This window comes from Saimiri boliviensis, chromosome 3, assembly GCF_048565385.1.
Source record: "Saimiri boliviensis isolate mSaiBol1 chromosome 3, mSaiBol1.pri, whole genome shotgun sequence".
Classification (NCBI taxonomy): Eukaryota; Metazoa; Chordata; class Mammalia; order Primates; family Cebidae; genus Saimiri; species Saimiri boliviensis.
In genome coordinates, this window is record NC_133451.1 from 142,148,208 (window position 1) to 142,169,967 (window position 21,760).

A 21,760-nucleotide genomic window follows, 5' to 3' on the forward strand; every position below is an offset into this window, starting at 1 on the left:
GCTGATTTTGAATAAAATTATATTTGTTCAGATTCCCACAGCAATAAGCATTTAGTATACTTGAAGAGTCTATTACTAAGCACACAATTAAATAACATTTAGTGAGAGCTTTCTTAACAATAGAATTTATATTTTGTTGAGACTTTGGTTCAAGTCTAAGACAATGTAAGGTATGAATAGGTCTTATGTACTGTGTGGCCTGGAGCGTACATTGGAACATTCATCTCTAAAGGAGGTCTCTAAACTGGCATGTGATTTAGTCCTTTTGATTTTAACCTCTTTGCATGTGGTTGTCTAAATAGGAACTGCTTTTCTGTTATACTGGCAATGTGGCTCTTCTGGGTAATAAAACATGATTTTTGCTTCACTACTAAAAAGGAGTACAGCTGATCAAAGTAATACTGCAACTGGAATTGGCTGTGTCTGTTGACTGTTTAATATATTCATTTTGTTGTCTTTAAAAAAATACATGAAAAATCATCTTACCTGGAAACAATTTTTAAATTTCTTGCTCACAAAATACAGAGCTATGGGGTTTATACATGAATTCATGGTTGCCAAGTTAATACCGATGTAATCCATGAGCAGCAAGAAACTAGAGCAAAAGAAAGTGGCATAGACTAATTAGAATATATTGTTTTAAAATCTGCTAACTAGCATTTATTCCTAGTATAAGCATTTTTCTTGCCCAGAAGCCATTTCTTATAGGTGGCAGTTAGAATTTTGTTAAAAGTGCATGTTTAAATGGCAGTTTCAGTTTTGCAGGACAGTTACAGATATGTCACTACTTGGTTAGCTGAAACCCTATGTACAGCCTCAGGAGGGGAGTGGCAAGATAACAGATGTGGCTCGCACAGATTTTGGGATCAGTTATAGGCTATGTCAGCTAAAGAAGAAAAATCAACTTTGCAGTTTTAATTTTCAGGGCTAATGGGAATGTAGAGTAGGTGGTTTTGTAAAAGTATTATAAATATGAAAATCTGAGAAACTCCAATTTTCTAGCAAGTACATAGGATCGTACCTAAGTAATTCACATCGGTTCTTGTCCATCTCATTATACACGGTTTTCTTCAATATACGGCTTAAATGAAGAGGGAACCAGCAAAGAGCAAAAATTACAACCAAGCAGAAAACTGTTTTAGCCACTTCTCGACGCTAAAGGAAAGTGAGAAAAAAGAAAGTACAACAAGTTTAGTGTTTTATACTAGATGCAAAAACTGTACTACCAGGAAGTAGCAGACATTAGGGAAAGAATAATTCAAAAAGAGCCAGGAGGACAGCCTGGCTTACAGTGCCTCTAGGTCTTCAAGATTCTAAGGTCAGCATTCTAATCAAGGAATTGCTAATGATGCTTCTGGGCAGGTTTCAGGACGGATGGGGGCCTCAGGTTGGTTATTAGGGCCAGGACAGAGGTTATATGCCAGGAGAGAGGTGGGAACTGGCTGGAGGTGAGCCAATACCACTGTGGCTGAGTCTGCATGTATGTGTGTATGTGTGTGTAGGTGGGTGGGTTGTGACTGCATGAGGGAAAGGATTAGCTAATGGCTCTTAATAACAGCTAACTAATTAGCATTAATGATGGCATGGCAGGCAAGGAGACTGAACATGATGTGATAATGAATGGACAAATCAAAGACCTTGAGAAAACAAAATAGGAGTGGAGAGCAGAAAAGTAATAGCAATATGTTTTCTCCTTTTCCTGATCTTGAACACAGCTACTATTGGTCCTTTTTGCTCTTTAAATTCTTTTCTTAATGACATATAGTTTCTAAAAATATTATATATTATTTGCAAACAATCTGGAAAATCTGGAACATGCTGACCTTGGACTGACTTCGTGGAAGGTTTGCATGCCTTTGAGTCTGATCCAAATCAGAAAAACTGTAGGTTAGGTATTATCTGCAACTATTCATTGGTGTGCATTATTTGAGTATCATATTGCATGCATTTAGAAGCCTGACTAGGAACATAAAATGCAACTTGTCTGTTACTGGGATCAGTTAATGTCAAAATAAAACTGATTGAAAACAGAATCTGGAAGGGTAATGCTGGCTCGACTTGAAACATACAACATTAAGTCTGGGAAGCCTACTGTAAACTCACATGATTGGCTAAGCCATTCAAAAATATTCTGGGGCAGTTTTCATAACTCACTACACTAGCCCAAAGAACTGGGAGTTCTTTAACCTCTCACAGTTATTGGGCTAGCTGTGATATGATTTCAGAGTAATGATTGAGGGAAGAAATAAAATAATCAAATCTGCAGGAATGGGGACTCTTTTAAAAGGGTAATTTTGTATATCCAGAAAGATAGCATGCCTAGAAAAATAGAAAAGCAATGTATTAAGGGAGGGGTTACCTTTCCTGAGTGTATACTCAAAAAGGATAACCCTTTTAAAAGGTATTATTAGTACATTGCTATGTTAGTCTGATATTTGCTTAACCACTATCCATTCTCCTGTCTTCCTTACCATCACTCAATTCTTGATTTGTTATGGCGGCTGGGGAGTCTGGCCTACTCATCTACATGGCCACTTGGCACAGTTTTGACCCATTAGATGAAATAGAAACCATTGCATGCATTTCCAGAAGAGCTACTGAAAAGCTTAGGGACATTTCTTTGGTGTACACCCACTATATGTTATTTTACGCTCTTCCCCTCTTGCTGCTTGGAAATCAAGTGCAAAAGTAGAACTGCTGCTACTGTCTTCTGAGACTGAAGGAAAGATAAGCAAAACAGTAGATACCTGGCCTCTAAGTTGGCTTGACCACTAAACCTTGATGTCTGAACTTTTTGCTATGGGAGAAAGATAAACTCCTTGGTCAACTGTTATTTTGAGTTTTGTGTTCTCAGCATCCAAACACAACCCCTAATTGATAAAACTGTCATCACTATGATGAGGAGAAGTTGGAGACAACCAAGCAAGAAGCAAAACCATGAGCCCCACAGAGTATTAGTCAGGATGGCAAGGCTTTGTGCTGTATGCTGGCTCTCCCACAGTCCCATCTGCAGGACCTCCAGTCACTCTTGCTCTTCTGTTCTTAGGGTTTGCTACAGCTTTGAGTGGCACCAAAAGGAACATTAACTACATGAGGACAAAATCTTGGATTTGAATCTCCATTTGGTTGAGCAAACCTCTTAATCACCTATATAATAAAGATAATATATAACCTACCTATCTCACAGGGCCCTAGGAGGAATCAAATAAGAAAAAGACATGGAAATGGAAATGTGCCTTAAAACTTAAAAAATGCTATGTAAACATGAAGGAGCATAGGACTGTTGTTCCTAAACCTTATTTAATTATTTCCACTGCAAATACCACTCATAGCTTAAACAGCCTCAATCACGGTGCAAATGCAAAAATCCATATTTTAAAACATTGTTTTTCACAAACCTATTCTAATACCTCCATTCCAAGAATGAGAGGAGGTAATTGTAAACATGTTAAGCAATTGTAGTATTTAAAACTTTCATGCCTGAACAAAGTCAAACTAAGATTTCTCAATGTAATCTGCCTGCTAAATGTCCATAAAAGATAATAGCTACCATTTGTATGGCATGTTAGATTATACAAAGTACATGCATACACATTCATCCTTTTGATTCTCATAATATGATTGATTCATATATTTTATGCCCAATTTACAGATGAAGAGCTGACGCTCAGAAAAATCAGTATGGTAGTTGAAAAGAGTTGCTGATGAGGAATGTTGATTGCACATGGTAATTATATAGGACAAATTTACAGACTCCATCAACAACTCACAGTAACTTTTGGTGTAGTTGGACATCATTATATACTTTTCTGTTGCGACAGGGAACTTATCTGAAGTCCTAGTTTTACTCTTAGAATTAACGTAAATTAACCTTTGCTTAATACCTACTATGAGCTGGGTTCTATGCACCTTACATGTCTCAGGCAATCCCCATGATGTTTTATTTCATACATATTATGAGAAAATAGACGTGCAGAGAGATTAAGCAATTTTCCCAAGGTCAGAGAACCAAGTATGAGTCTAGTTTTGCCCTTGAAAGCCCACAGCTTTATCTGTTCTAATTTCACCCAGGAGGGACCAACATTAGCCTCCGACTGACATGTTCAAATTCCTTCTAGAACTTTGGGCCCTCCAACATTTTACCTCTTCTAATGTACATGACCCCATTTCCTAGCATAAGTCTCACATTAGACATTGCTCTAGTGAGGTTCATCTTCTTTTTCCTACTCCCCAAATGCATGGTTCCTATTCCACATTCTAACTAACCTCCTGTTCTTCCACCTGAAATGCTCTCTGTCGACTTCTTCCCCATCAAATCCCATTTATCCTTCAAGGTCCAGTTCAGTCTCCCTCATCCATGAATAGCCTCTCCATGACTCTGTCTCATACCCTCCCTGGCTTTCTGTAGCACAGGCTACTTGGACCACAACTGTGATTCTATTTTTCAGTTGTTTTTCCACGTGTATTTTATATCTACAGAAAGACTGTAAGTCTGCATGGGGAGAAAGTCATATGCTTCTTTGTGTCCTGGTACAGTTCTAAGCCGAGTTCAATGCATGGACTCACACTCATGCTCAATACATACTTGACAAAATAGAGGAATGGTTCTTCTCTATTTGGGCCCAGCCTTCAGGACCACTTGTTTCACAGGCAGGCTTCCCATTTTACAAAAGAAATTTCTAACACTATTACTATAAAGAAAACAGTTACAAGATAGTATTTTTATTTTAGAAAATAGGCTAATTTTGCTAAAGACAGTATCTCCAGGCCTGCTGCTGTCCAGGACTAACCAGTCCTGGCCAGATTTTCATGATGTTATGAGAGTTACCTGCTTAAGATGTTCACTGAGGGCAATTCTCAAGCTGCCATTCCTTCTGTTCAACATCTCACAAGTCATGAGGGTGTAGAAGATCGCGGTACACACCAAGGGCATACAGAAATAGAATCCGAAGAGCCACCAGTCCTTTACATCTTGGTAGAACTTCAAAGTGAAGGAAAAAAAAAAAAGAAAGAAAAGGAGGAAGCAGAGTCATGTCAATTAACTACGCCATGCTTCTGGTAGCTTCAAGATCTTTAGACTTGCAGATTCATTTGTAAAATCATACTCTCTGGTTGCAGTAATAGGTTTGGGGGTGGTCCTCAAAACTCAATTAAATTGGAACTTCAGAAATTATCCTGTCTTTAAACAGCACATAAAGAAACTGCACTTACAAAAATTATCTTGACAAGGATACTTTTCATAGATTGAAGTTGGTTTCAACTACATAGTGAAAGAGCCCTAATCAATAAAAATAGTGTTCTTTTAAAGCTCATAAAACATGATTTTGAGACAAAAATTATATATGTGTTTATCTTTATCTTTTGATGAGCCTCAACATTTTGTTAGCGCCTGCTTTATTTTGACTATTGTGGTGAAAATGTATTTACACAGTGAAGGTTACGAATGGCTTATCAGTGTGGCTTTGGTTAACAGGGGTTAACCCTCTGCTTGGTATGCCTGCTATGTGACCTTAAAGCCGGCCAGTTTGAACATCAATAACTATACTCTTCTCTCTCCTTTAATACTTACCACCTGGAAACTATTGAGGCAGCATACCTAAACTGAAGGCATATCTGGCCTTATCTGACCAGGCAGGATTTATAAATACCAAGATTATTCAGTTTTATATTTTCTTAGAGAAGAAAACTTAATACCCTATAAAAATGGAAAATCAAAAATGATATCTAAATTCTTCTTCCCACAAAATTAATCACCAACTTGGGAAGAAATGCTTTTTCTTTCCTTATAATGCTTCTTCAGATTGTTAATTTACTAAGGACAATGCAGTTCCCACAGTAAAAAATAATCATGCTGCTCTATAAAAAATGGGACAGTTTCCAAATATAGAAAGAGGCTGAGTGGGCTGCATTTATGACATATCTATTAAAATCATCTAAAAATGGTTCCTAAAGACGAAAATTTTGGGGCAGGAGTTCTTGACTATTTGTATGCCAGAGACCCTTTAGGAAGTCTGGTGAAGACTATAATCCCTTCTGAGAATAATACTTTTACATGCATCAAATAAAATACATAAGATTGCAATGGAAACCAATTACATTAAAACACAGCTATCAAAATATTAGAAATTATGTGTTTATTCACAAATAACAAACCTAATGGTATTTCTAATAACTACCAAACTGTTTTGATATAGTAATGTATATGTTTATTCACAAATAACAAACCTAATGATATTTCTAATAACTACCAAACTGTTGAAGTGCTAAAGTTCTGATGAGAGTAAATGACATTTCAAGATTATACAGTGTTACATGGTCTGAAAATGTCTGCTATTTTTGTTAGTGAAAAAGTCATGGTACTGTTAAACACTATGGTGATTTGTTGTGTACATTCATAATTGAATGAAATGGTAAATTCAGTTAGAAGTTAGTGAAAATAAACACATCATTTCTTTTCCATCCAAGTTCACAGATCTCTGAATTCTGTCCTCAAGTTAAGTGCAAACTCCCAAAGGAGTTGGTTTATTCTAAACTACTTACACAAACATTTCTCTGTTCCCAACACACTGTAGAAAGATTTCAGTTCTGAACTTAGAAAAAGTCAGAAGCACTCTCTCTCTCTTTTTTGAAATGCAACACGAACACTCTTTTGAGCACCCACTCTCCCTTTTTTTTTAATCCTCTTTTTCGTAGTGCATTTGCTGGCTGGGTGTAAATGACCCAGAAGCAGTTGCAGAGGGTCTGGACGCTGACTCTTGAGAGGGCTAAATGGAGTCCCCTGCCCCCTCCATGGCAAAGGCCCACAGAGAAACAGGTAATGCATCTCTTTGGAACTGATGTCATCAACAAGGGTAAAGAGGGGCCTTCCAACAGCTTAGGATAAAGTTGAAGAGCAAGAGTGGAATCAAGAGGGGACATAAATTTAGGAAAAAGAACAGGACTTTAGACTCGGAATGAACTCTAAAAGATTACCTGTTCAACTCATACCCTTTATTACAATCGTCTAGGCCACCCATGCCCGAAGGGTAGCTACCCTTTACTTGAACACATCTAGAAAGGACACTCAGTCTTTATGAAGCAGCCCATTTCGTTGTGTCTGGCTCTAATGATTAGTAAGCTCCTTCTTACAGTGATTCTCTTTTCTGTAACGTTTGCATATGGAATATCTAGATTGCTTATTCAAACTGCCCAAATTTTGACAATCTCCTACTGTCTACTTTTTCACTTTGAAGACTGATCCAATTTTAAATTACTAGTTTGGCAGTTTTCATGAGCACTTTTAATTTTAAAACAAGAATTTCCAAGGAGGATAACTGGTCAACTGTAAAACTACGAATTCTGTGAATTTTCCAAGTTGGGAAAATATACCTTGAGATGTCTGTAAACAATTACATGTGGAATGTGAGCTGCATAAAACTTACATCAAAGCACTAAATTATGCTGATTTAAGAGAAATACTTATCCTTTTGGTTTTCCTCCTCAGTCCACATATAACTGGTTTTGCAAAGAAAAGATCCATTTTAAATACGTTTCCTAAAACAGTCATGTGATTAAGCTTTTCAGAAAAACTTAATGTGATCAGGTGTATTAAGAAAAATAACAATTGAATTTGTTAAACCAAAATGTTCTTTTAAAAAGTTCTACAATTTTACATTATTTGTATATTAGACAGAGAAACCATGCTAACATAAGTACATGTAAGTACTACTCTCTACTTGGAATTAGTAAATCCATCTTTAAAGAATGCAAGAAATATGCTTCTCCCCAAGTGACATAAAATAAACATCAGCACATCTTCCAGATGGAAATTGTGTTGTAGTCATTATTATAAAAACAAATAGTGTATAAATATATATGCACACACATCTAGTCCCTCTTAGTAATTTGGTATTCTTAGTAAATTTGGTATTCTTAGTGGTTTGGTGCAAAATAACAGTTGTGTCTACCATTGTGCTATAATACAAGAGTGAAAGCCAAAATAACTGTTCCATTCAAGAATCTACTTTTCATGCAACTGAAGAATATTTGACAGAATAAACCACACTTGGCATTGTGGTGATGTCATCAAGTCTCAAGATGGTAAAGTATAATGGAGGAACTCCTCCCTTCCCCAGTTAATTCCTTTTAAACAATTAGTACCTGCATGAATTTTGATGTGGCATTGAGCATACAGGTGTTATGCTGTTCACCCCTGTATTCAAAGGGTACCATGACGAAGCCAATCGCTTCAGGAATGGCCAGGATAAAGGACAGGATCCAGATTGAGACTATTTCAATGGCAGTTACCAAAGGAATTCCAATTCCCTGAACACGACTCCAGGAGGCAACTGCTCTGTACCTGAAAAAAAGGGTAATGGAACCAAGTTGTTAGGAATTTTTTTTTTTCCTTTTCATTTATTTATTTATTTATTTTTGTGAGAAAGTGCCTGTGGGAGGAAATTTTAAACATATTTCAATGAAACAAAAATTTTAAGTGCTGGGAAGCTCCTCCCCATGACCAATATCAGTAATTGGCTTTTTAGGAATTTTCTGAGTCTTGGTATGAAAAACAAGTGGCGGGGCTTTAAGAGTTCCAGTCATTTGGAAATCAATTGCCTGGTGGGCCTGAGTCTGATGTCTTTATTTGGTCTGGTGAAATCTTAAGAGAGCTTAGAATGTGGTGGTAACAGACAGTTGTGCCTATGTTTTTTAAGCTGGAGGAGAAACTCAATGAATGGGAGGGATCATGAAAGCTGCTGGTACTTATTATAGTAATATCTTATTCCTCTTTATAAAATAAAACAAGAAAACTTAAAGCATTATCTATGAAGTGGGCCTAGATATCCTTGAGTGAATAATGACCACAGATATTGCATTATTTCCTCCCTTCTTTCACCCTCACAGTGGGCTTGTACTAGGTGGCAGTTTTAGTAAATACATATTTGTGGTAAATGTCGAAGAAGGACTAACCCATTATGGCCCTGTGCTAGAGTAGATAAAACTTATTTAGGGATACTTTGGTTCCTAGTCTTTAGGGTTTACAATCTTGACTTTTTTTTTTTTTTTTTTTTGAGACGGAGTTTTTGCTCTTGTTACCCAGGCTGGAGTGCGATGGCGCGATCTCGGCTCACCGCAACCTCCGCCTCCTGGGTTCAGGCAATTCTCCTGCCTCAGCCTCCTGAGTAGCTGGGATTACAGGCACACGCCACCATGCCCAGCTAATTTCTTGTATTTTTAGTAGAGACGGGGTTTCACTATGTTGACCGGAATGGTCTCGATCTCTTGACCTCGTGATCCACCCGCCTCGGCCTCCCAAAGTGCTGGGATTACAGGCTTGAGCCACCGCGCCCGACTAGGGTTTACAATCTAACAAAAAAGAATGGTTCAGAGTATAAGATATAAATATAACTCAATGATTATATCAATAAAAAAACTGGTAATAAGAAATTATGCTTACCCTTTTTTTACTTCAGTATTTTAAGATAATAATCACATTTAAATGTTATGTCTAATGAAGGTTTGGTTTAGAAATTCAATGCTCTTTGACCTGATGTGATGGTCTGATGCTAACTGCTTTTAGACTATTAAGAAGAGACCTGTGACGTGGTATGGTATTTTTGTGGCCTCATTCCTGAAATTTTTGTTGCTGCTGTAATGGAAAAGAAACATTTTCTTTTTATAGTTTTCATTAGATAGTGCCAGAAAAAGGCTGTAAAACAGACTGAATGCACTGGAGACAGGTGCACATGGGTTTGCAGGACATACAAAGTAATGTAGAAGATTAATCAATAAGTCCAAGGCAATATACAAGCTACCCATATCCACCAAGATGAGCCCCCATCAGTTATATTTAGTGTACTGTCTCAGTATATTTACACAGTACATCTGTGAAAAAACAACTCTTAGAATTATGATGACTGATTTTTCACCAGAATTGCCTAGAGATGAGGGTCTATAAAGTTGAATATTTTATGATGATGCCACATGGCATATATATAGCATAATTTGCTGGAGAAATGTTTTGTAAAAGGTTTTTAGGGTAAATAAGATTTGTGTACAAGAAAAATCTCAAAAAAAGTCCAGATTATTTTAAGATGGGATAAAATACAGCTATGCAAACAGACCAAGAAAATCCTTTTATGATATAACCAAGTTTGAATTTTAAAATGTATGATTATTTCCATAAGTTATCCAGTGGGATAAAGACTGTTGTTTATTTTTCTTTGTTGCCTTATTTTTTATTTTTTTGAGACGCAGTCTCGCTCTGTTGCCCAGGCTGGAGTACAGTGGTGCGATCTCGGCTTGCTGCAACCTCCACCTCCTGGGTTCAAGCGATTCTTCTGCCACAGCCTCCTGAGTAGCTGGGACTACAGGCTACCATGGCTGGCTAATTTTTGTATTTTTTTTAGTAGAGATGGGATTTCACCCTATTGGCCAGGCTGATCTCTTCCTCCTGACCCCGTGATCTGCCTGCCTCAGCCTCCCAAAGTGTTGGGATTACAGGCCTGAGCCACCTCTGCCTGGCCTTCTTTGTTGCCTTATTAGACTGGCAGCCTGATATCCACTAAAAGCAAAGACGAATGGAGATGGGATGTCTATATCCCAAGGCTGTCAACCGAGTTACATCTATTTCTTTTTCCCTTCTCTCAGGTGGTTTATCAGGGAAGGTGATTTAAAGAAAACATCCTATTTCATCAGAGAGTAAGAAAGCCTGATTTCCTTGTCAGGGTTTGGGGTGAAAAGTAGCTTAAGGAATAAAATGTGCTCAACATGTACTTATGACAAACATATTAACAGACCAGTTTCACTTTTTTAAAGGGCCGTGAGTTCCCAGAATATTACACATCCATAATCCAATGTAAATTCAACATTTACAAATAAGTAGATGCCATTTTTAGAGTCTAGTTTAGCAAATAATTCATAATCAGTCTGCTCCTTCATTAACCCACTCATTGAGAATTAGAATATTTTCCATTTATAATCATACCGATCTTGAAAATATCTCCACAAGATAAGGGGAAAACAATCATAAAAGCAGTTAGAAACAGTCATTTGTGATAATGGAGATGGGGAAAGTTATGGAAACCATGAAATCCTGGATGTTTCAAAATGGTATCTATTTGGAATATAATGGCACAGCACACTGACACACAAATATGCTCTTCTTAAGAGGTGCAATTATAAACAGCCTTCCTCCTAGTCAGTGTGTATATCCATCTCTCTCTATTATATAGACATCTTCACTTGTCACAGAAAATATGCAAGTGTAGATTCCACCACTGACAACTGGTATTCCAGAAAGAATCCCTCCTCTCTGAAATGCTTTCTTCACTTGGCTTTCATCACAGTCTCCTGGTTTTCCTTCTGACTTACCGGGCATTCTTTCACATTTCCTTGGTTGGACCCCCCTTTCTGCACAAATTCTTAGCATTGGATTTATCTGAGGGCTTAGTGCTCAGATGTTTTTTCTATCTATGCGCTCTCTTTTGGTGATCTCATCTAGTCTCATGGCTTTAGTATCATTTAAGTATCTATCTACCGGTAATTCCTAAATTGATAACTCTAGCCTGGTGACTCACCTTTAACTCTAGACTTCTATATCCAGCTGCCTACTTTTGAGTTCCACTAGGACATCTAATAGGCATCTAAACACTCTCAAATCAGACTCCTTGTCTTCCTTGCTGCTAAACCTTTCTGCAGTTTTCCCATCTCTGGCCCCATACCTTGGGTTACACTTCACTCCTCTTCCACCACACATCCTTCACACTCTGTATGAAAAGAATGGTTCATACACAGTATATGATAGAAATGTAACTGAACTATTAGGTCAATCAAAAAACTAGTAATAAATTATGCTAACCCTGTTTTTTTACTTCAATATTTTAATGATATTAATCACATTTAAATGTTATGTCTAAAGCAGGTTTGGTTTAGAAATTCTATGCTCTTTGACCTGATGTGATGGTCTGATGCTAACTGCATATATCCAAATGCAACCACTTTTCACCATCTTACTTGTTATCGCAGTGCCTTGGTGATTGCCACAGCTTCCTCACTGATGTCTCTATTTCCACCTTGCTTTGCTACAGCTTACTCCGAACACAGCAACTGGAGTGAGGCTGTTACATCAGATCATAGCACCATCTGCTCCAAACCCCCCAGTGGTTTCCCACCCCCGTGAGAATGCTCACAGGGGTCCTGAGAGCTGTTTCCTCACTTCCTTCAGGTTTTTATGCACTTGTAGTTTTTTCATGGAAGACTTCTTCTGGAGACCCTGCTTAAGTTTGCCAACTCCCCCTCCAGAATTGTCTCTCTCACCGATTTATTTTTCTCCATAACATTTACTACCATGTGATCAACTAAATGTTCCGTTTATTTATTTGGTTTATCATCTATGCTCACCCCTCTTCTTTAGAATATAAGCTCCTGGCTGGGTGTGGTGGCTCATGCCTGCAATCCTAGCACTTTGGGAGGCCGAGGCAGGTGATCATTTGACACCCTGGGCAACATGTAGCCAGCTCTACAAAAATACAAAAATTAGCCAGACATGTGGTGCATGTGTGCCTATAGTCCCAGCTACTTGGGAGTCTGGGGTGGGAGGATCCTCTGAGCCCAGGGAGTTCAAGGCTGCAGTGAGCCCTGATCATGCCACTGTACTCCAGCCTGGGCAATAGAGTGAGACCCTGTCTGAAAAAGAAAAAGAAAGGAAGGAAGGAAGAAAGAAAAGAAAAAAGCATATAAGCTTTATAAGACCTGACATTTTGTATGCTGAATAAATACCTATTGAATGAAGGGTCTTTTTGTTGGTGTTTTCATGCATGTTACCTCGCATATACCTTATTTAATTGGCCAGAGCTAATGGCACACTACATTCTGACCATTTTCTTATTTTTCAAGCTAGCCACGAATCAGGCCACAGATTAAAAGCTAATATCTTTAGAGGTCCAGATTCAGTAATTTAAAGGAGGGATCTATGGGCTGATCTTTCTGCTCCATTTGTTCCCGTTGGGAACCTGAGAACTGGCATCTTGCCGCATTCTCTGCCTGGTCTCCAGTGAACCTGGGGAGTCTGGACCATGGCTCAGGCCTGCCAACTCCTAGTACAGCCTTTTCCCATGACATCATCTTGTATCCTGTCATGTGATAGGCCAAAATAAAAGTATAAAATACATATTTTATTCATGTAAAGATGTTTGTTAGTGTGTATGTCTATGAATAGATTTTTACACGTTTTTAAGGCCAGAGGCATTTAATACATGTTTATTAACTCTTGAAGGTGTGGTCTGGGACAATCATTAAGTTTAAAAATTTTTATTATTGAAATAACTTTAAAACATTATAAAATAAAACTTGAATTCAAAAGATACTTCAACAACATCTATTTTTATTTTTCTTATTATTTTCTTGTTTTTATTCTCATAGGCATAGTTTGAATAGACTATAATCACATGACTCACAATTTTTAGTTTTAGCTTTATTTACATGAAAAATACTCTCCTTTGTTTCTACATGGGCATGGCATTTATCAATTGAATGGCTGCACAGTATATAATTTACTTAAATCTTTCTTCTATGTTCACATCATTGATAGTGTTTCACAGTTGTGAATAAGACACCTATAAGCTTGTTTGTACATACAATTTCTTTTTCTCTTTCTGAATGATTTTTCTAGATTAATTATCTTGAGTGAGATTACCGGATCAAGGGAATAAACAGGTGGCTCACATGCCTTAAAGAAGAAGTTTCTACTAAGTGCCTGTCAATGAATGCTTGCCTACGTTAGAATTTATTATTTATTTTTATTTGCCACTTCCATAATGTACAGTGCCACTTCTGTCTTTACCTCTGCACATCTTTAATTCACAGCAAAGCCGATCATTTGTAATGGTTGTGATTTAGATCTCTCATATCATACAGAAGTTTGGAGGCTAAATACTAGCAGGAAGAATTCTTTTTTTTGACACAGGGTCTTACTCTGTCATCCAGGCTGAAGTGCAGTGGCACAATCATAGCTGCAGCCTCAAAATCCTGTGCTCCCTTAAGGGATCCTCCTACTTCAGCCTCCCAAGTAGCTAGGATTATTGGTGCCCACCACCATAGTCAGGTAGAGACGGGGTCTTGTTATGTTGCCCAGGCTAGTCTTGAATTCCTGACTTCAAGCCATCCTCCTGCCTCAGCCTCCTAAGGCACTGGGATTATAGGCTGAACCACTGCAACTGCTTGTTTGGAAGAGAAATCTGTTGTGGTGAATTAAAAGAGAGCTGCAAATGCTTTGTCATTTCTTCAGCTGAGTTCTTTTTTTTTTTTTTTTTTTTTTTTGAGACAGAGTTTCGCTCTTGTTACCCAGGCTGGAGTGCAATGGCATGATCTCGGCTCACCGCAACCTCCGCCTCCTGGGTTCAGGCAATTCTCCTGCCTCAGCCCACTGAGTAGCTGGGATTACAGGCACGTGCCACCATGCCCAGCTAATTTTTTTGTATTTTTAGTAGAGACGGGGTTTCACCATGTTGACCAGGATGGTCTTGATCTCTTGACCTTGTGATCCACCTGCCTTGGCCTCCCAAAGTGCTGGGATTACAGGCTTGAGCCACCGCGCCCAGCCCGAGTTCTTTTTTTTGAGATGGAGTCTCGTTCTGTAGCACAGGGTAGAGTGCAGTGGCACGATCTTGGCTCACTGCAACCTCTGCCTCCCTGGTCCCGGTTCAAGCAATTCTCCTTCTAAGTAGCTGGGATTACAGGCACAAGCCACCATGCCCAACTAATTTTTGTATTATTATTATTTTTTTTAGTAGGGATGGGGTTTCACTATGTTGGCCAGTTCTGGTTTTAACTCCTGACTTCGTGATCCGCCCACCTTGGCCCCTCAAAGTGCTGGGATTACAGGCGTGAGCCACCATGCCCTGCTCAGCTGAGTTCTTAAATTAAGCTGGCCTGTGACTGCTTTGATCAATTAACTGTGGCTAGAATGATGTTTTGCCAGTTCCAGGTCTGGCCTCTGAAAGGAGTGGCAGGTTCATGTTGAAGCCTTGAGCCTGCTGGACCAAAAACGTTGAGAGGACCCTGAGACTGTATGTCAGGGGAGATGAACTCTGCTGAGCTCAGACTTCCTGCTGTCCCTGCCAAGGTGCCAGGCATGTGAGTGTTGTACCCCTGACACAAGCTCAGAGCCAGCCGAAGTCCACCAACCCCAGCAGAAGTGACAAGGAGCTGAAGAATTGTCCAAATTCCTGACCTTCAACATAGTGAGATATGATAAAATGGTTGTTGTTCTGAATTGCTAAGTTTTGGGGTAGTTATTAAGGAGAAATAAGGAAGCAAAATGAACCAGTTGCTTGATTTTGACAACAGAATAAGATAAAAGAACAAATAACTACGTGCAATAGTGAATGGACCCCCAGATAAGATCCCATTGCCCTAGCCAGCTTGGACTTTGTCCAGTTCCCAGCTCGTGTCTTCTGGCTCAGACCCTTTCTCTGTGTCTTCACACTTGTCATGAAGCAATAGAAAACCATAACACTGGGAAAATAAGGAGAAACCAAGTCCAACTCTAACAAAGAGGTTTTTCCGAAAACCACCTTCATGATTCTTGAGTTAGGATATACCTTTGGGAATATCACAGGGACCACTGAGCAATTATTTGAAATGGTGTCAGTTCAAAAATTGACACCAGCTTTTCAGACATATAAAACAAAGCTGGCTTATTAAATGGATCTTTGCAACTTTTCCAGATATCTAATTACACATCACTCTGAAATAGTTGTTAAAAGAGTTTTATCTTTTTACAGCCTTCTTCCCCAGGCAAGCTTTAACAAGTGGGTTGTGTACCCAGACCTTTTTACTGGTCTGACTCCATCATCATCATCATCATCATCTTCCACTTTAAACATGACTTTACAAAGAACAGCAGTAAGCCCTCCTACCCCACTCCTGCTGCTGCTTTTTTTTTTTTTTTTGCCTCCAAACAAAGTAATGTATAAAACTTGTCACTTATGGCATGTAAAAATACCTATTTTAATAGCTGGTAATGGCTGGTTATTCATTTTTGTTGGGAAAAGTTTATTCATTTTAGAAGTATGCTGCCTTAGAATTAAAAAAAATATTTCACCGAGAAAGATGGATAGGGGTCAAAATTTGTTTTTGAATTTCTTTAGTTCCCATTTTATCTTTTTCTCAAATGACTAAGGATGTGAAGTTAGATTTGCAGAGGAATTATTCAAGAGGATAAACTGAGACAAGTCCATAGTTAAAATCAGCAACGAAAGCCTATCCATTCTGGTAGAAAAAATGTGCTTTCTCTTACAGTCCTGTTTACCTTATTCAGATTAAAAGCTGATAGCGAGAAAGCTAAATATTTTCTTTGATCTTACATCATTCGGTAATCATTGATTAATGAAATAATAAAGAAATACTATAGAACTTGGATGTATGGTTTCTCTCAATATTTTCTTTCAAACAACTCTGAAATGTGAGATAATAATTATATTTGTAAAATGCTGTGTAAAAAAATCATGGGAACTCTTTGTCCTGGGCCATAATTTATTCAGCTCATAAAACGAAAGCAGGAATTCACAAACTGCAGCAAGTTCCAAACTCTTTTTATTCCTTGTTTTATTTTACAAAGTGTGTGTGTGTGTGTGTGTGTGTGTGTGTGTGTGTATGGGTGTGTTTTGTAGTAGAATATAATGCAACCAAATGAAGAGCTAAAGCAAGTGGAATCTTATCTTCAAGAATTAAGTGGGAATGATCCATTCTCTCATGTGAAAGCTTTTGAAATAGAAATGTCAAATAGATTCACTACATACAAGTCCCGAAGCTTAGGGTCAATACCAAGTGAAATGTAAAAATAGTCAAGCGTGGGTCTAGGGAACAGAGACTCATTAGTTTATTTTCAAGGAAAAACCTTTTGGATTAGGGCTGAATTTTTGTGAGAGTGGAATTTTAAAATAGTTCATCTCCTTGAACTACAACTCAGATCAAATCTTAATGAGATAGATTCTTGGCATTATTTTTTCTTTCTTTTTCTTTTCTTCTTTTCTTTCTTTTCTTTCCTTTCCTTCCTTCAATGCTTTCTATTTAACTAAGAATGACTCACATTTCATTTGATACACAATGAGTTATTGTGATGGAACATCTTATTTATTTTTCTTCATGCATGAGATGAAGAGAGGAGGTGGTATGGGTGAGGTGACCCTTCACTAGATAAAGGAATCTATGACCTAACCTTCCCCCTAGCTCCCCGACTCAACACTGGCATGATTGAAGCTCAGCACAATGATACTCTGAGAGATTCCTTCCCCCAAGGAAGAAAGAGGAGGCAGAACAAAAAAGTAACGAGGAACCAGCTCTGCCCCTGGGCCTGTGAGAGAGGTGACAAATATATTTCCCAGCTGATTATTATTATTATTTTAATTTTTATGAGTGTTTAATCTGAAGGTTTTAAAATATGATCTCTTAAAATATATTTATAATTTTATCCAGAATTTCTACCGTTCTTTTTAAGTTCAGAAGGGTCTTCCTTCCCTTTCCAGAGATCAAAAAGAGTCTATTTTCTTCTAGTGTTTTATGGTGTAAACAAAAAATAAAATTCTAAGCCTCTCCAATGACTGGATGGACCCCTCTTCTTGTCCAAGGGGATTTCAAAGAAACCTAAAAAACGAGTTCAGGCCACGATGGGAAGGGGATATTGGACCTGTCTCTTCACACTTTCCTCTGGAATTCAGGCCCAACTGGCCAGCATTAACATTAAAATCGATCTTAAGACTAACAAAACAGACTCTGTAGCAGTGAGATACCAAGCCATACTCTAGTATAGCATCACATGACAGAGAGAAGGCCCTGAAAGAAACAGGAGTATTTCACTCCAAAATATATTTCTTTGACCTATTTTGAAATGGCCCTGTATAGCCATCTCTTGTGGGGAAAATTCACATTCTGTAGAGAATTCCATTCCATTTCTAGGACTTTTCCTGTGTCATGCTCTTCACATTTGGTTCAGAATAAATCTCTTCAACTATATTTCAGAGTTTGGCTTTCTTCATCAACAATGGTTTGATTTTTTTATGTGCTTGAGTATAGTGATTAAGAATGCAGACTACCAACATTTGATTATTGGGCTACAATACTTAGGAGCCGTGCTGACTTGATTAATCTCTTTCTTTCTTTTTCTTTCTTTTTTTTTTTTTTTTTGAGACAGTCATGCTCTTGTTGTCCAAGCTGGAGTGCAGTGGCATGATCTCAGCTCACTGCAGCTTCCACCTCCCAGGTTCAAGTGATTCTCCTGTCTCAGCTTGCTGAGTAACTGGGATTATAGGAACCAGCCACCATGTCCAGCTATTTGTATTTTTAGTAGAGACAGGGTTTCACCATGTTGGCCAGGGGGGTCTCAAACTCCTCACCTCGTGATCCACCCGCTTTGGCTGGGATTACAGGGGTGACCCTGAGTGCTGGGATTACAGGGGTGAGTCACCGCACCTGGCCCTTGATTAATCTCTTTCAATCTCATCTTCCCTATCTGTAAAGTGGAGGTAACTATAGCACCAACTATCACAGTTACATAAAGTAATTTTTTTTTTTTTTTTTGAGATGGAGTCTTGCTCCGTTGCCCAGCCTGGAGTGCAGTGGTCTAATGTTGGCTCACTACAACCTCTGCCTCTGGGGTTCAAGCGACTCTTTTGCCTTAGCAGGACTACAGGTACCCGCCACCATGCACGGCTAATTTTTGTATTGTTTGTAGAGATGGGGTTTCACCTGTTGGCCAGCCTAGTTTTGAACTCCTGACCTCAAGTGATTCACCTGCCTTGGTCTCCCAAAGTGTTGGGATTACAGGTGTGAGCCACCTCACCCAGCCCTAAACTAATTTTTATAAAGTATTTTTAATAGGGCCTGACAGTAATATTCAATAAGTGGTGGTAATCATTATAAATATTATTATTGATATGCAGCATAAGACTTTAACATGCTTTTTCTCTCAGATGGCTAAATAGCATTATTTATTAATACATCTTTCCTTCATCCATTATATTCAACGTGATTTCAGCCTATATTACTAATACATGCTTGTGTATTCCAGCACCTGAGTTGAATTTTCCCATTGATTTGTCAATGTTTGCATTACATTGTTTAAAACACTGTAGATCTATAGCAGGAGTCCCCAAACTACGGCCTTAGGGCCGCATTCAGCCCCCTGAGGCCATTTATCCGGCCCCCCACCGCACTTCAGGAAGGGGCACCTCTGTCATTGGTGGTCAGTGAGAGGAGCACAGTATGTGGCGGCCCTCCAACGGTCTGAGGGACAGTGAACTGGCCCCCTGTGTAAAAAGTTTGGGGACGCCTGCTCTATAGTATTTAAAATGATCATATAGGTCACTGCATTCTAGCCTGGGTGACAGAGAAAGATCCTGTATCTTAACAAAAAGAAAAATCATGTAGGAAGAACATGTGTGTAGGACACATTTTTTTTTTCCATAATGTCATGATTATTTCTCATTTCTTCTCTCTATATGAATTTTAGATTTATAATTTAAAAATTTAATTAGATATTATAATGAAAATACATGGTTACATCTCTGAAAGAAATGTTAACTTGATGATATGCAGCTTGATGAACACAGGAAAAATTTGACTTTTATTAGCAATGTAATAGATGCAATTGAATGCCTTTAATTTTTAGATAATGTAACACTTTGAATGAAAGAAGAAATCATGTTGGGATACTGGGAGTGGGAACATCAGAGTGAGAATTTATTAGTGAATCAAATCCACGTCATAAGTGTTTATTCAACTTTTTAGAGAAATGGGTTAAGGTACCATGATCTATTTAGTCAGGTGGAGATTATATAGTGGCCACCTATGGTATGTGTTTTTATGCATCAGCCTTTGACATCTGATACGATCTAGAAGTAACCCAGAGAGACCCTAGATTTTCCTACGAACCACTGAAGAGTCTTAGTAATCGGTGATGAAATTATTTCTAATCTTTGTGTTTACCATTGTAATGGGAATATTTTTGTCAACAGTATGATTACAGTTTAAATTACTAATGAAATTATTTTTGTATTTTATTTTTAATAATACTAAACAGTTTTATTTTGTGTTTCACAGTTATAGTTATTTATGTATTTATTTATTCCTGGGCTCAGGTGATCCTCTCACCTCAGCCTCCTAAATAGCTGGGACTATAGGCATGCATCACCATGCCCAGCTATTTTTTTTAATTTTTATTTTTGGTAGAGACAGGGTTTTACTATATTACCCAGGCTGATTTTAAACTCCTGGGCTCAAGAAAGCAGTTCACCTTGGCTTCCCCAAGTGGTGGGATTATTAGGTGTGAGCCACTGTCCAGCTGCCATAAATTTCTATCAAGGATACCATTCTAATTACTGACTGAATGCACATTTTTATGTTTTAACAGTAGCAATTTTGGTCCTAACAATAATGTAAGTGTAAACTAACAGAATATCTGTAAACACTTTAATGTTTTTTAGGAGAGTGGGCCTTTTATTTCTATAATTATAAGACTCTGGTTCCCTCATAAAGTGATTGTCAGAGAATGAGTTAGAATGGAAACCTCTTCTAAATTGTATATAGGCCAGTTAAATAGGCCATTATTCACTAGTTGTGTGAGATTATATTAAAAAGGGCATGACAGAATGTGTTATGAAGTTTGTAATTTCTTTATAATTGATGCTATGAAAATCAGAAGGTAAAGAAAATACCATTTAGAAGTGCACAGAATTCAGTAGGGCTTCTGTAGAGAACTCTTAATGATCATGTGTGCAGATTCTGGAAGGACTTCAGGATATTTGATGGGTGTTTCAGAAATGGATAAAGAGATGCTTCTGGTTTTGCTCTCTTTTTTAAAACTTATGAAACATTTCAGGGATTCAAAAAGACAGGGAGAAAAACATAGCAATATGGTCACTTACCACTCACTCAAGTAATTTAACGTTACGGATGTAATTGAACAGTATCATCATTTTTTTAATGATAAATTTACCAGGTGAAATACAGGACTTGCATATCCTGGAATCTCCTTTTCACAAAGTTTATTCCATTTAATATGTTAATTTTTCCTTTGTTGCCAAAAGGGTGTTAAATGGGTATTATTGATAAAATGCTCTAGGTACATAATTGCCTGATCCAAAGATGGCTAATAATCAGCAAATGTGGAAGGCAATTTTTTTTTTTTTTTTTTTGAGACGGAGTTTTGCTCTTGTTACCCAGGCTGGAGTGCAATGGTGCGATCTCGGCTCACCGCAACCTCCGCCTCCTGGGTTCAGGCAATTCTCCTGCCTCAGCCTCCTGAGTAGCTGGGATTACAGGCACGCGCCACCATGCCCAGCTAATTTTTTGCACTTTTAGTAGAGACGGGGTTTCACCATGTTGACCAGGATGGTCTCGATCTCTCGACCTCGTGATCCACCCGCCTCGGCCTCCCAAAGTGCTGGGATTACAGGCTTGAGCCACCGCGCCCGGCACGGAAGGCAATTTTAAACAGTAAAAGCAAGATGATTAAAATGTTTTAATGCACTTGAAGCTAATTAACAACTGTCCTGGGCACCAATTCTCTTGACCTCTCCTCTTTTTGAGAAAATGCTTTTCTAAGCCTAGTAAAGAGCAAAGGGAAAGAACCACGTTACCTGTCAACACTAAGAGCGCAGAGGTTGAGGACGGTGATCCCCACTGAGGACTTCTGCAAAAAGGGGAACAGCTTGCAAAGAAATACGCCAAATTCATTTTGATCAAAAGGCCAGCGCCCAGCCAGCAGCTGAAAGAAGGAGAC

General features: G+C 38.3%; 2 protein-coding genes across 2 annotated transcripts in view; one reads left to right on the forward strand and one right to left on the reverse strand.

Moving 5' to 3' along the window:
• Window positions 1-21,760, forward strand: part of TTC29 (tetratricopeptide repeat domain 29) — a 915,079-nt gene that overhangs the window by 77,799 nt on the left and 815,520 nt on the right. The window lies entirely within an intron of this gene.
• The window catches only part of EDNRA (endothelin receptor type A), a 61,531-nt gene that overhangs the window by 3,723 nt on the left and 36,048 nt on the right, over window positions 1-21,760 (reverse strand). The window contains exons 3-7 of the mRNA XM_003927992.4: window positions 21,618-21,745; window positions 8,140-8,338; window positions 4,829-4,981; window positions 1,022-1,155; window positions 487-595 (exon numbers count right to left, since the gene is read on the reverse strand). Coding sequence (XP_003928041.1) covers window positions 487-595; window positions 1,022-1,155; window positions 4,829-4,981; window positions 8,140-8,338; window positions 21,618-21,745 — 723 coding nt within the window. The remainder of the gene's footprint in view (window positions 1-486; window positions 596-1,021; window positions 1,156-4,828; window positions 4,982-8,139; window positions 8,339-21,617; window positions 21,746-21,760) is intronic.